We start from the raw sequence: 15711 nt of genomic DNA on the forward strand, positions 1-15711 counted from the left end.
AGTCACACAATTTGAGGTATTCGTGTTTGTAGGGATAAGTTACATACCAAAGTTTGATACTTGTATGAGCAATACTAATAGTGATGCTTGCCTTATTTAGTACCACATCAAGTAAATGTATAATTATATATTTTCTTTTGCATCCTCCACTGTTTAGTGCCTTAGGTTTAGAGTTCCAGTAGTATGTTGTTACGTCATTTTTACTTAGCTGTTTATTCTCAGCTTACTTGGCAAGAATGCATGGTGCTACTTTCATTTTGTTTATGTTTGTTGTATGGGGCCAGTCACAGCAAGCACCACAGCAAGACTGAGCTTATGCTGAGCAGATGGCAGTGCTCAGCATCAGCTGCCAGGCACCTAACTCCCATTACTCAGTCTTTCCTATGCATATCCCACAAGCAACACCGTCAGGGCCCAGAAAGAATCAGCTCACAAAAGACTACTGTATATGGTGCTTGTTGGTAGAGGTTGTTTTTTGATATGAGGGTCTTGGTTTCAAGTTCCCTTAAATCTAACCCTATTTCTTTCTTTTTAAGGCAAACATCACTATTGCTCATTCTTAGGGTATGTTTTTTCTTATTCTTTTAAACCCCTAACTTTAAGCATTACAATTTGGCATGTAACTCTGGCCTGTGCTACTGGCTGATTGATGCCTCAAGTCTGTGCAATTACTTTGAATTAATCAGACTTAACATTTTCAGCTGGCAGATGATGAAAGAGGCAAATAAATTAATAGATTTACAATGGCGGTACCTGGCCTGTCATTGCAGACACGAATTTCATACTTGGGGGTGGATTCTTTTGGTCTGGGCCAGTAAGCAACACCCTAGCAACCAACCAGAATACCCTAGCTACCATATAGCAACATCCAACTCAGCTAACGATGATTCAGTACTCATTAGCAACTCCATAGCAATGCCCTGGCAACCACCCAGAACTCACTAGCATCATGTGGTGGATAAGTTTTGCACATGAAAGCTCAACTAAACTTTTCTAAAGAAAATGTGGAAATGTACTTCTCTTCTTTTATTTGTTTTAGTTTTTCTGTCTAGACCTATAACCATTTTCCATCTTTGGAATGGAAAGAGTGAACTCCTTCCTTGCTGCTGTAAAAATCAGATATTTCACTGCCCACGCATCAGAATCAAAAGGACCAGAATGGGTTGAGTATTAAGGCAACATTCTAAGCTGTTTTTACAGTGTGGTTGATTATGTAGCAGAGCATAACCAAAGTGAAAGAGGAGGGAAAGTGCCTGGCTGTACACTTTAGTGACCAACAGTATCCAACTGTAGCCATGGCCACAATGCTGTAAATCTTAGCTTAGTGAAAAGAAAATCAACAAACAATTTTGTAGAGGCTACAATCTTGCCAGTACTCTGCCTTAGAGTTCTTGTGCTTAGAGCTAAATCTCATAGAGTTGTGTTTTTATATGCAATCAAAATCATAACTCAGTTGTAAATTGGTTTCTCCCCTATTGGTTTTAAGATAATCAAACTATCAGAGTGCCGGACGGGTGAGGTGTGAGTTCTTTTTGTTACATATTTTACACATTGTTTTCTCTTGTTTGTTAGAACACATTGTTTCCTGTCTCCAACAATGTGCTTTTGGAAGTGTACATTACGTAAATGACGTCAAAGCCAATGGCAAGCAGATAGACTGATATGGCTTTTTTGCACTTCTTTTGCTAGATGCCATGCAACATAGAGTGCTCTTGGAAAGCATGCAAGCATTGATTATTCAGAGACATCTCAGCAGTGAATTTTACAAAGTTGCCCTACCGTGATGTCTGCAGTGGCATTTTTCATGCACTAACTCTGAATGCTTGGTGACCGCACCTTTATGTTTGCCACAAAGTTGCTTAGGAAAACAATAAGGCTGTGTTACATCCCGATTCACATACTTTTACCATTAACTACAAGTATGTACTTCGCTGGTGACAGGAAAGTACAGACTTTTGTATTGCTTTCTTGATATCACAGAGTTAGCATCAAGGTAAATTCTGTAATTCTAGCCTAATAATATGTATAGTCAACAATAAGTAAGCCATTCATAGGTTTTGTACCTATAAAAGTATGGCTCTGTGGTGCTATCAATGTGATGTGATGCTGTTACACATTTTGTCCCTGTGTTTGAAATGCTTGAAGCAGTCAGCGGAGCTCGTGTGTGCTTAAAACAGTGCCACATTAGGCAAGTACAGTGGAACAGGTTCCAACATGACAGACTGAACTTTTTTTGGAATTGGAGGTGTCAGAACTCCAGAAAGCAGCTCTGGACCGTTCAGCCCCAATTTAAATTTCCCTGAGTTTGTTCAACTGGCTTTCAACCAATGGTGGACGTTTGGGACTGTGCTGTTTGTTTGACCAATGGAGGATGTAGGCATTTTTGGGAAATTTATTTGAAAACAGATTGCAATTCTGTTTGATGCCACTAGCGGAAATAAAAATTGATTGCATTTATTAATTTTTTTTTTAAATAAGGCAACTTTGGCTTCACATTCCTTGCCACTTTGCTATTAAAAATGTAATCTTGGCATCTACGGCTAACTTTCAATGCACAGTGAATTGGGATGCACACTCTTGCATATCGTTTAAGACACAGCATGATTTGGGATGTAGCGCAATTAGTTTTAGCTTTCAGATAACAACATTCTTCGTCTTCGTTCTTTTGCCATAATGTTTGAACAACATACAGTGCTGCTGTCTGTAGCTTGGCTTTCCTCTCATTTCCCACCTTACTGTCTTTAAGGTGTCAGCGATGACAGTAGTTGTCTTGTCTTTCAGAAGTTTAAATGGCCAAACAAACATGTGCCAAATCCATAGTCCTGAATATGTAGTGACAGTGCTCCAGTATTGGGAAATAATACCACAGCATAAAATTACACTTTGAACAGACAAGTGCAAAATCTTAAAACTTAAATGATCATTTAGACAGTGTTTAGTATCTGTCTGTTTGCAGAATGTTTAAAGTGTATCTCAAGTCTTTACAAAGTCTGTTTTTAAAGCTTCAGGTTGTTCCATCATGTACGTAGCCAAGATCCTGAGGCTTTAATCCCTGTAATCTCTTATTCCTGAGTCAGACAGAATGAAATATAGAGAAAACAAATAGGTTAGCCAGTGTCAGACCGCACATTCTCTCTCTCTCTCTCTCTCTCTCTCTCTCTCTCTCTCTCGCTCTCTCGCTCTCTCATACATTTATATATTCTTGGCAAAGCTGATTGGATTTTGTTAAGAGTAATGTAGTACAGAAACCATTGTGGCAGAGCTTAATGATTTTCACTTAATTCTACTTAAGGGCCATGAATCAGCACTTATACACTGTATGCATAATGCACCATCTATTGAACAGTGGATCCAGAACGTATGTGAACACTGATGCCACACTTTAAATATAATTTTGTTTCATGAGATCAATCAATCAATCAATCAATAAAATTTTATTTGTAGAGCGCCTTACAACAGCCAAAAGGTGCACAAGGCGCTTAGATAACAAAATATCAAACAAATGACGCTAGACGTTTTCTCAAACCTAAGTTTTTTCATTTTTAGTGGCTGCATGAAGTTCTTCTCAAGCTCACACAGGTGTCTTAGCAGAGTTATCGCAGGTTTAGATTTCACATTAAATATGCTCCAGTAAGTTTAATAACCAGTGTCCAAATACATTTTGTCTTCTTTTTAAACAGTATATTTATTATCATTTTGTCTTTTCGTGTAATGTTTTGCTTAGAAGTGTGCAGCCTGTGTGATAGTTTAAAATAAATGAACCATGGTTTGATATTTTGTTGTTTAATGCAATGACATTCATTCATTGTCTCCAAATACTTTATGGGGGCCACTATATAGAGAACTGCAGGCTGCTGTACAGGACACAACTTCAACATTGAGTTTTGTAGAAATATCTGGCAAGGGACTTGTAGGGATATGGAAGCTCTGGAGGTGAGGAGCCCCATTCCTGAGGCTGGACCAGTGAACAGATGACTGGAAACTTTCACTTCCTGTCTCCCTCCCTGAAATCATTTGAAGGCAGGATAAATGCTTGCTTTTGCAGCCTCAGTGTCTTCCCTGCCAGGTATTTGCTCATGATCTCATACCCTTGTTTTGAGGGGTAATACGTCCTTCGTTTTTATACTCGTACGCTTTCCAAGCCATGCAAAGAGGCAGTCCTTGAAGGATTGCACTGACTTGCATCCTCTTTTGAACAATGAAGGCTTTTCTTGTCAATGCCTTTTTGAACTTTTGACTTCCTTTGATTTGCATGCTTCTGTACGATCTTTCTGCTACATTTGGCACTGTCTCGGTCTATGAAGGCTTCAATAAAAAGGTATTCAGAGCATGCTTTTTAAAGACTGAGATGAAAATAGTCAACTTGTTGAAAATGTATGAAACAAATGAGAACTCAAAATGTGTGTATTGAAATACAAATAAAATCAGTAACCTGAACATTGTCTCTTTAAAATCAACATGACACAACATTCACAACTCATTTTATTTCCACAATGTGGCATACTTCCAAATGAAACAGGATATTTAATCTATTTGACTGTTGGTTAACATTATCCAATATGTTTTTTTTTTACGTCAGCCGAAAAGGAAAGACATTTCAGAGCTTGAGATTTGGATCACATTTTTGATGAAAGATTAATAAGTCAAATATGCACTGATGAATCAAGCACAGTAAAATAAGGAACATTTATTAAGAAAGTAAATTGGCTCCATTTTAATTTCACGTTGTCTTTAAAGCAATTACCAAAAGAAAGGGTTGATTGTTAGAAACATTGTCTTTTGGCATTTCCTTCTACTAATTAAAGGGCATGACTTCATTGATAATTATAGCATTGTGCCTTTTTTCCAATGGCAGGACATAATTGCACAGAAAGAAACACATTAATCAACATGTACTCCTGTTAAATCTTAGGGGTTGGTTTTTCTAAAAATATCCAAGAGTCTGAGGAATGATTTCTAATGGTGTTAATCATTTGATTTATGTTTGTGATGGCATTTGCTTCGTTCCTCATTGTGCTCCTCTCTCTTTTACCTCTTTCTGCCCAAAATCATGAGCTAAGAAAATGTAGAGGCAGTAACTCTTTTAGACCCTAAAAGAGTCCCTATCTGCAGTTTTAATGCCTTGATGCCATTGGTGGCAAATATTACAAAACTGAACATTTTGTATCAAAAGCTTTTTTCCTGGTTTTGCAGCTTTCAGTGGCTTCCTACTGTATTCAGTCATTCATTGCATGATCAGATTATTGTGACCCCAGCCAGTCTGCTATGATCAGCCTCAGGACTGGATATATGCTATTGGCATCTGCTTAGCTCAGAAAGTGGTGTATTCTCAGCATCCTGTTTTGATAATTGTTAATATCATGATCTCTGCACTTTATCGTAAGTCACTTAAAGTGTGTGCTAGCAATATAAATGCACTGGTAATTATGGACAAAGCCATTTTTTGATTTCAGCTGCTAAATTACTACCAATGTAAAAACTATTATAAAACGGATAAACGGTTCAGGTCCTAGATGCTTATTGATTAATAATTGTACCAGGAACATTTTTCTGTTAAATTAAAGAGCTTAATGAAGATTTGTGTCCTTAATGCTAGTCATGGCTAAAGGGGTTGTAGGCACTAAAAATGTCCTTTATCCATGACTATGCTCACAATAAAATGCAAATTCTAGTGTAATTCTGTCAATTTAATTATTGAAAAAAGACACACAAAGAAAAAGACTGAAAATGAAGCATTTAGGAACCAGATGGCTATTTTTAGTTGTGAAATTACAGAATTGCTCCATATGACCATCTGATTCAATCTGATTTGTGATTCATACATTTTTTTGACTGACTCATCAAAGAGAACTGGTTCAAAAGGAGTAATTTGTTTGTGAATCGTTTATTTTGCTCAATGCAAAAGAAAGAGTGAATAGCGGTGCAAAAAACAGAGAAACATGCTCTAATTCAATACGACCATCTCACAAGTTACTGGACAAAACCAAATACGTATGCGCACCATCTTGACTATCGCAAATGGGGATTTCAAATGATTTCCACATTTGTTACATTTGTTGTAGTGTTTGCGATCATTAAGTCTTTTTTTGTCACAAGATAAGTCAATATTGTTGCTCTTTCAGCTACTAAATAATTGTTCAAATTGTATTTGATGAATTAATATATTAATATTATGCAATGTTTGTTATGCAACAGCATACAGATTTAGCTAAAAATAAATTAAATATTCCCTATAAGTAATACAAATTAAAAGTTAATTCTCTCCAAACAGGCCCATCCAGACATGATTGAGGATAAGGGTCACCGCGTGACGGACTACTTTGTTGTGGCTGGCCTGACAGACAAGTCCACCCCACTAGAACAGGATCTGTCTGAAGCCAAGTCCAGCAGGCCCAAGTCTGCCATCACAGATCTGGCCGTCATCAACAAGTCAGCCGGAGAAACAGTCCCTGAAGGTTTCACATGCATTGAGAGCACCTACAGCGGCCAGCCAGCCAATCTCAACCATGGCAGTCTCAAGAGCCCCGAACTCTTTCTGTGTTACAAGAGGGGTCGTGGAAAGTCCTCACTGATTGATATTGGGTAAGTGTGTTGAGTGAATGGCTACGGTAACTCAGATAACCGTTCTGTACAATTGTGGTGAGAAGAATATCATCTCAGAATGCTACTTTGACATACCGATTGGTGCTGTTTTGGTGGCACGAGGGGGACCTACTCAATATTAGGCTGGTGGTTTTAATGTTGTGGCTGATGTAAAGGTCTTCAATAATTGGTATCGGTGCAATTTTAACCTTAAATCTTGATGTTGAAAAAAGTTCATGTCCTTGTTATATGTGTTGTTATTTGTCAACATAATAATGTGGAACAATCTTCTTTTTCTGTTCTTTTGGAAACAAGCAAATTCTTATGTCGCATCATGTGCTTAAGCATGTCAGGCATGCACATGTTATTTCTCTAGTTTTGCTCACTCCACACTCATAATCGACATTATGAGTATCCTGTTTGTCCTCTCTGTGATAAATGAAGTTCTAAAATGAGTGGGATACATGCATTCAAAGTCTATTTATGGTCTCCTTTCATCACCAGCAGACTGTCAGTGCAGCAGTGCAGCTCAAGGCCATTGCTCTCTTTAGGATATTAAATATCAAGATAACCATCTAATGTAGTCATTGATAAGGCATTTGATGCCACTATGTGTGTGTATGTTTGAAGCTTTAAAAGGAACACAATAATTCAATTTGGGCATTCTCTCTCTCTCTCTTGCATTATTCAGGACTACACTACTATTAAGGAGTGTGGCACTCAGTACAGTAGTCTTCTGATGAGCACCAAGATCTAAATAGATATTTATTTAGACTGTGTGTTAAATTTAAGGCCATCTATATACGTACTCCTTAACATTCACAAAATTATATTTTTCAATATGTCAATTATTTTTTTTAGAATTCTCTAGCAGGTATATACATTTAAGGCCATGTCCACTCTAATCCGTTCAAGTTTGAAACCTGTTTTGAGTTTCATAACATCATCGGTTTCCAAAGTATGCAGTCTTGAAGAGCGTTTTTGAAAGTCTATTTTTTCAGTTGATGAAAAGTTTGGATTATAGGCATAAACATGGTGAAATCAACGCATCTTCGAACGGAAACGTATTGGTGTGGACTTGGCCTAAAATTTACAGTCCGTTTTTAACGGGAAGATTTTTAAAAACATTTGTTTATCTAAAAACACCCTGGATGTTAGAACAGCATTTAACAGATGGTTTTTGGGACGTTGTTTTTTGAGACTTAGAATGACACTTAGAATACGATGCAGTCCAGATTCTGAATTTACAATAGCAAGTCTATGTATGGGGCAACCATACAACAGAATACTTTAAAAAAATAATTGTCCTGATATTCTGATTTGATTTTGATTGTTGTTTGATTTTTAAATGATTCTTTAACAAGAGTCTTGTCACTTAGATTGAGCAGATATAGAGCCTACATCAGTGCTTGTATGGGCACAAGAGCATTCTCCCTAAGGACTTGTGTAGGTAATTGGAGCGTAATGGACTAATATGGGCTGAAATACGTGCCACCAGAAACTGAATTTGAACCATTTATATTTATATTTGAATTTGAATGGATAAACTTGAATAATTGCATTGAAAAACTGAATTTGAATCACATCATTTGAAATTGTATTGTTTAATTAAAATTGAATTTATTCAAAAACTGAATCTGAATTGTATCATTTGAAATTGAATTTATTCGTTTGGAACTGAAGTCCAATAAAATTTGATCCTCACTGAAAATTAAACTCTCTATATGGCTTCACATTCACTTCTCACAATTCAGATTCAGTTCTCAAATTCAATTTCAAGTTACTGAGACAGACATCCGGGTAGTTGGAGGATGAAGGAAGAGCAATCGAGCGCAGATCGATAGATAGCGTTCATTGGCGCACAGGACTCCTCTTGGGCCAATCAGCACCAATGTTTTGGAGCACAGTACGTTACCCGGCATGAAACTATGGAATTACGATTGTGTCAATAATAATGAATGTAACTTTATAAAACTGAACGTAATTTTCTGAAAAAGTTACGTTCAGTTTTATAAACTATCAAAAATATTCCATTACAAAAGAAGAAAAACACAATTACAATGAAAAAAAAATGAACTCAGTCACACGAATTTAACAGGCTCTTCAAATATGCTTCATTTTTTGTTAATGTTTTTCAAAGATTCGTTTTCGCAAATCGTGGATTCTGAATACATTGCCACAGATTTACGCTACGCCGCAGTTTTTAGTTTGCTGTTTTGAGACAAACCTCTCGTGGGGGTGGGCTTAACAGTGATCTACTCTGATTGGATAGTGAGCTTTTGATGGACAGGTGCTCTCTGACCGAATGTACAGACGTCACTCAGTGGCGCGCATATTGAAAGCTCTGCGGTGATTTGTAGTTATGCAATACGTCGTGCTTTGTTGTATTACTTACTAACAATATGTAAATAATATTTGACCTATAATTATATAATTTAATATTATATGAGACCTTCGATCGTCTAATAATCGTCTTCGATCAGTCTGTAAAGATGAGCTCTCAGGAGAGACATGGAGCGGCATCATCTTCCTCCTCCTCTTGTTTTTTATTTATTTATTTTTTTTTTTAATTTTAATTTTTTTTTTTTAATGCAAAGAACAGGAAAATACAAAAGAGAAAGCATACGTACATCACATAATATCAACCAAAACAATAAAGAAGACAAAAATAAATAGAAAAAATAATAATAATAATAATAAAAAAGATAATAATAATAATGTATATAACAATAAAAGAAGAGGTAGGGCATTACATCACACAAAAATGTTCACATGAAGAGATCAAATGCAATGCAGATTCTAACAGTCCTTATGGCTTTCTTATTAGTAGATACTGAAATCAAATTTAGATAATTTTCTATTTCATTTAAGAAGACAGAGAAGATAGGTTTACAGTTTATAAATTTGCATTTGTGAATATAGAATTTGCTTAAGAAAATAATTAAATTAATAACAAAACAGACATTTTCGTTTGTGGGGTCTGAATCAAAATACCCAAATATAATGTTTGTCATATGTATTGAGAAGCCTGGCAAAATCTTACACTTGATAAAAACATCAATATCATTCCAGAGCTTCTGAGTGTAATGACACGACCAAAATAATTGAACCACTGTTTCATCAGAATTCACACAAAAAGAGCATGTTAGCTCAATGTCAGATTTAAATCTTTGTATAAATTTCTTAACGGGATAGAACCTGTGTATCAACTTAAAGGAAATTTCTTTCACTTTATTTGTGAGAATGAACTTCTGCTGTAAAGACCAGATTTTTTTCCAATTAAGGTTACCAAACAAATTATTCCAAAAGGAAATAACAGGTGGAACAGAAATCAAATCCTTAAGAAATAAAGATCTTATAGTTTTTAGCGTTCAGAAGTATCACAGAAGTATCACAAGGTTTAGGAAAGGATGCAGTAGATACTGGGGTGAAGTAATTACGGTTTTTACATAAACCACAGGGAATAGCACCCATTACTGTAGCAAATTCTTTTGGGGTTACTGGTATTTGGTATTCAGAAAGAAATTCTGAATATCTGAATAAAAGACCTTGCTTATTAAACAAATGCTCCACTCCTCCTCCTCTTGTCCTTCAAGGCAGCTTGAAGTAAGTTCGTGTTACTGAAGTAACCAATAACATCGATAAAAGTTTTATTCATGTAACGTTACAGTGTGCAACATTTCTGGCTTTATTTTGCAAATTTATTGTTTAACCACTTCAGCTCTGCAGGATATTTTGAATTTTTTAGAGAATTAGGCATATCTGAATTTAAAAGAGCGTCCTGCCCACATACATTGGAGTAAATGGATAGAAATTGTCTAATTTTACAGAAAACACTCTAAATTTCAACACAGTGGTGGAATGTGTTTATCAAAACATTGTGAATAAATATAATAAAATATATGCAATATATAAAATATCATATTTTTATATATTTTTTTAATTTTTTTATTGTCATTCACAGTGCATTCACATTTGCAATGCACTGATGTCATGTCATGATGTTATGTAGTTTGATTGTTTGCACTTTTGCACAGTTATTATATTCAAGGACGTGTCAATGTAGACAGTGCAGATATCAAACTGGTCTTTATTCTACAGCAAGACAGAAATCTTGGTGCAGATGCTGCATCTGCAGCTGTACATAACAACCTTGAAATTCTTAACCAGTCGCTCGGAATACCAGCACAAGGCAGAGTCAGCAGAAGTCCGTTCAGCAGTCGGGGCAGAGTCAAACAGTGGACCAAGATATGGCCAGGTTTCAGTTTTGCAGTCATCACAATGACAAAACAGCAACATTTTATTTAGCATGCATTTACAATACAACAATAAATTTGCAAAATAAAGCCAGAACTGTTGCACACTGTAACGTTACATGAATAAAACTTTTATCGATGTTATTGGTTACTTCAGTAACACGAACTTACTTCAAGCTGCCTTGAAGGACAAGAGGAGGAGGAAGATGATGCGCTCCGTGTCTCTCCTGAGAGCTCATCTTTACAGACTGATCGAAGGCGATTATTAGGCGATCGAAGGTCTCATATAATATTAAATTATATCATTATAGGTCAAATATTATTTACATATTGTTAGTAAGTAATACAACAAAGCACGACGTATTGCATAACTACAAATCACGCGAGAGCTTTCCAATATCGCGCGCCACTGAGTGGCGTCTGTACATCCGGGTCAGAGAGCACCTGTCCATCAAAAGCTCACTATCCAATCAGAGTAGATCACTGTTAAGCCCACCCCACGAGAGGTTTGTCTCAAAACAGCAAGCGAAAAACTGCGAAGCGTAAGCGAAATCTGTGGCAATGTATTCAGAATCCACGATTTGCAAAGCGAATCTTTGAAAAACATTAACAAAAAATGAAGCATATTTGAAGAGCCTGTTAAATTAGATGCGACTGAGTTCATTTTTTTTTCATTTTAATTGTGTTTTTCTTCTTTTGTAATGGAATATTTTTGATAGTTTATAAAACTGAGCGTAACTTTTTCAGAAAATTACGTTCAGTTTTATAAAGTTACATTCATTATTATTGACACAATCGTAATTCCATAGTTTCATGCCGGATAGCGTACTGTGCTCCAAAACATTGGTGCTGATTGGCCCAAGAGGAGTCCTGTCGCCAATGAGCGCTATCTATCGATCTGCGTTCGATTGCTCTTCCTTCATCCTCCAACTACCGGATGTCTGTCTCAGTAACTTGAAATTGAATTTGAGAACTGAATCTGAATTGTGAGAAGTGAATGTGAAGCCATATAGAGAGTTTAATTTTCAGTGAGGATCAAATTTTATTGGACTTCAGTTCCAAACGAATAAATTCAATTTCAAATGATACAATTCAGATTCAGTTTTTGAATAAATTCAATTTTAATTAAACAATACAATTTCAAATGATGTGATTCAAATTCAGTTTTTCAATGCAATTATTCAAGTTTAGCCATTCAAATTCAAATTCAAATATAAATGGTTCAAATTCAGTTTCTGGTGGCACGTATTTCAGCCCATAGACTTATTATAGATAAACGTTTGTCACAGTTGTCACTGAACCTGTGTTCACACTACAGAGAGGAACTGGCCCAAAAAAATATTTTTCATTTTGTAATGTTTATGAAAAGATTAAGCAAGTCTTATTAGAGTCCTTAATCAACACAATGATGATATAAATTCTTGTAGCCTCAGATTAAAACCAGTCCAGTGTTTGACTTGTCCAATAACACTAACACTTCTAAGGACACTTCTAAGGATTATAGTTAGAGTGTTTCAGCATAAAAATCATGTAATAATAAAGACGGTGGCAAGCTGATGCTGGAGGATCACTGGATGAAGTGAATCATTGTATTGGGTGAAGTGAATCACCTGCCTTCCAGCATTTCTTTCCAGACTGTTATCATATTCTCTTTCTTTCCTAAACCTGTACACTTCAATCTATTTACAGTGCACTCCATCACTTACATTCCTTGCTAATTGTCATTCTTTCCCAGCCATCAGTAATATCATGTTTTTATCTGTCTTTTATGACCATTTTTATGACCTCCATTCCCTTGCAAACATGCATTAGCACCAATAGCACATTGATATTATTTGAAATGATATTATATTATATGGAAAGACAACTGAAACTCTGTTGTGCTTTCCTTGTCGTACCCTGATCCAATGCGTTTCCACAGATCTTTCCGTCTGTAGCCATTCAACAATTGTCTGCACATTTTTTGTTAGTGGTCACTCATAAAAATGATCTCAAGGACAATAGAAATACAGGGTTGCGGTGTCATTGACGTACATGTTTTATTGTACATTGTGGTATATGGCTGTAAAATGGCAATGTATTGTTCTGCTCCGATAAGAACAGATGAATCAACTCTGACAAATGATGGGTGCACGTTAGCCTAGTTTCTAGTGTGTGCTAGTTTGTGTGTTCTAATGTAATGCTGCGATCAGCACACTGTAAGAGTGTTAATTAAGTATGCTAGAGGACAGCCTAAGGGAAAAAGTAAATGGTAATGGATTCTTTTCCATTTCCTCTCTGTTTAAATTTACATTTCTGTAGCTCTCTTCCAAAACATATTGAGCTGCCTATGGTGGCGGTATTTTAAGGCATCATAGACATGCTTCTGATGTGAGGGTGGGTCTAAAAGTCAGCTATTTGATCCAATGTGTGTGTACTCTTGTGCTTATTGATTATTCGCTTGCTAGCTTAGCAGCACACTTATGATATTATGATTATAATTCAAATTCATTCAGTACTGAAATCTAATATTAGTTCAATTTGAATTAAAGATGGATTCTTTTACCCTGTATTTGTGTGAGCTTTGTTTTGTAAATGTATACTTATTAGGTCATTGTTTCCAGAAAGGTGCATTGCTAGAGTGCAAAAGTTGGGTTTCAGAAGTAAAAATCCAGTTTATTTTCTCCATAGACAAGTTATAAACCCTTAAAGGCAGAACTACATTGAGGATGTAATCATTGATATGTGCTTATGTTGAAGCCGTCAGTCATTTCTAAAAAGTCTTTGTAAAGCTGGGTTCACCTTGGAGCTGGTTAGTTTGGTTCATGTCTTGGAACTCAGGATTTAATGAAATCAGTATGGAAAAAATGAATGGGCTAAATTCTTCCGGAATCAAGACAACTGAAAAAGTGGGTAGGCACTGTTGCGCTCTATACTAGTATGTAGAGCATTCTAATTCAGTCACTTTTGAGGTTCCATTTCTGTTAGGACACTGCCTCAAAAGGAAGCGGCCTCAGTTGGCGGTAGATTTGAAAACAGACCCAGTGTGTCTAGTTTAAATTGCTTATCAGTGTTTTGTTGTTTGTTGTAGGGTGCTGTATGAGGGTAAAGAGCGGCTCATACCGGGCTGTGAGGTCATCAAGGCCACACCTTTTGGCCGTTGCGCAAATGTCAACAACAGCTCGGCCACATCCCAACGCATATTCATCACCTACCGTCGAGCGCCCCCTGTCCAGCCGCAGAACTCGCTGGCTGTCACTGACATATGCGTCATCATCACAAACAAGAGCGAAACTCCACCTCACACTTTCTGCAAGGTGGACAAGAATCTCAACTGTGGCATGGTGAGTTCAGCCTGGATGTCAATGTAGGGTACAATGGGGCTAAAGGCCTCCCTTGGGTAAAAGTCTCCTTTTGATTTTATTTTCTCCAAAAACACTAAATGGCATCAAAAACTACCACAGGACTTTCCTAGGCACCTGTTTGTCACATTTTACTGTTCCATGAGATCATTGTGTATAATGTCTAAAGTTTGAAGTTTTAATGTCATTTGATTTGAATATAATCATTTAAAAAAAATTGTAAATCAAATGAATATCCTGGAAAGTATCACATTTATTTTGAGACAAAATAGTAATTTTTCATTTTCAATTTTGTTCAATGTGATTATATAAAAATATTTAAATAAATGTCCATTAAGTGAAAGGAAAGTATTTGGGGGGGAAAGCACCTCTTTTGCAGGGGCTGTACCCCATCAATCTCATTGTTTTTCTTAAGTGGAGGGAAAATATTTGTTATGAAGTTTTTTCAAAGTGGGCTTACATTGGGACCCTGGGTAGCTCAGTGAGTAAAGACACTGACTAACACCCCTGGAGTTTAAATCCCAGGGCATGCTGAGTGTCTCCAGTCAGGTCTCGTAAGCCTTGAGTGGTGTATAAAAGCAACTAAAATAAATAAACAGATGGCTACCACAATGAAATTAATCACAAACAGTGGCCATTCATTTGTTCTCCGTGTAATTGTCGATGTGCATGATACTTCTGGGAGTGTCATGTTTGCAGCATCGTATCTATATGCCATTAAAATCAATCCATAATCACGTAGAATAAATTGGCTTTTAAGGATGTATACCTTGTCGTCATGATTAACACAGGCTAAAGATTGGGGTAAATTCTGTCATGTGACACTATATTATTGTGTTTATGCCAATTTTCGTGACAAAAAGTGTTTCCAAACCAGTTTTTCGCGACATTTGAAATATCACCATAGAGTTTATGCGTTAGAGTTAAAAGGAAAAATATTATGTCGACACTTGCCAAAAATACTTGGATGGAAATATAGTTACAGTAACCCCTGGGGGCCTTTCATCCCAAGGGAGGGAGACTTTTACCCCAGGTGTGGGCTAAAAGACTCCCTCGCAACTTTTTTTATTAAAAACAACCATCAGTTATTTCTTTTCACACAAATTATGTTGCTTCATCAATATTCAATAAAAGTAAATGTATTTTTTTAAACTAGATACACTTTGTGACCAGAAAAAAAAAGCCTATTTTCCTTAAGGTGTGGCTTTAACCCCGTCATTCCCTACAATAGAAAGAAACGAGCCATTGTACAGCATGTTATAAATAGATGCTGATTGATCAGTGTATTGTTCCAGCTGTTTTTGTGCCGTTTGCTCATGCTAGTTCAAAGAAAATACATTTTGTTAATGGTGCCCTTTTTTATACTTAATTTTCTATGCCCAGTGGGGATCAAGTGTCTATTTGTGCTACAAGAAGTCAGTGTCTGCCTCCAACTCCATCGCCTATAAGGCTGGTAAGTCCCCATCTCTGCTTCATTCTCTCTTTTTTCCCTTTCTCCTTCTCTCAGTGTATGGCTGCGTCAAAAAACTGAG

General features: G+C 36.4%; 1 protein-coding gene across 2 annotated transcripts in view; it reads left to right on the forward strand.

Moving 5' to 3' along the window:
- The window catches only part of LOC127650487 (DENN domain-containing protein 4C-like), an 84849-nt gene that overhangs the window by 22532 nt on the left and 46606 nt on the right, over nucleotides 1-15711 (forward strand). For both annotated transcript variants that reach the window (XM_052135930.1, XM_052135939.1), the window contains exons 2-4: nucleotides 6272-6582; nucleotides 13909-14161; nucleotides 15563-15632. In XM_052135930.1, the coding sequence (XP_051991890.1) occupies nucleotides 6284-6582; nucleotides 13909-14161; nucleotides 15563-15632 (622 nt within the window). In that variant the 5' untranslated portion in view covers nucleotides 6272-6283. The remainder of the gene's footprint in view (nucleotides 1-6271; nucleotides 6583-13908; nucleotides 14162-15562; nucleotides 15633-15711) is intronic.

Source organism: Xyrauchen texanus, chromosome 1 (assembly GCF_025860055.1).
Source record: "Xyrauchen texanus isolate HMW12.3.18 chromosome 1, RBS_HiC_50CHRs, whole genome shotgun sequence".
In the NCBI taxonomy this organism is placed as follows: Eukaryota; Metazoa; Chordata; class Actinopteri; order Cypriniformes; family Catostomidae; genus Xyrauchen; species Xyrauchen texanus.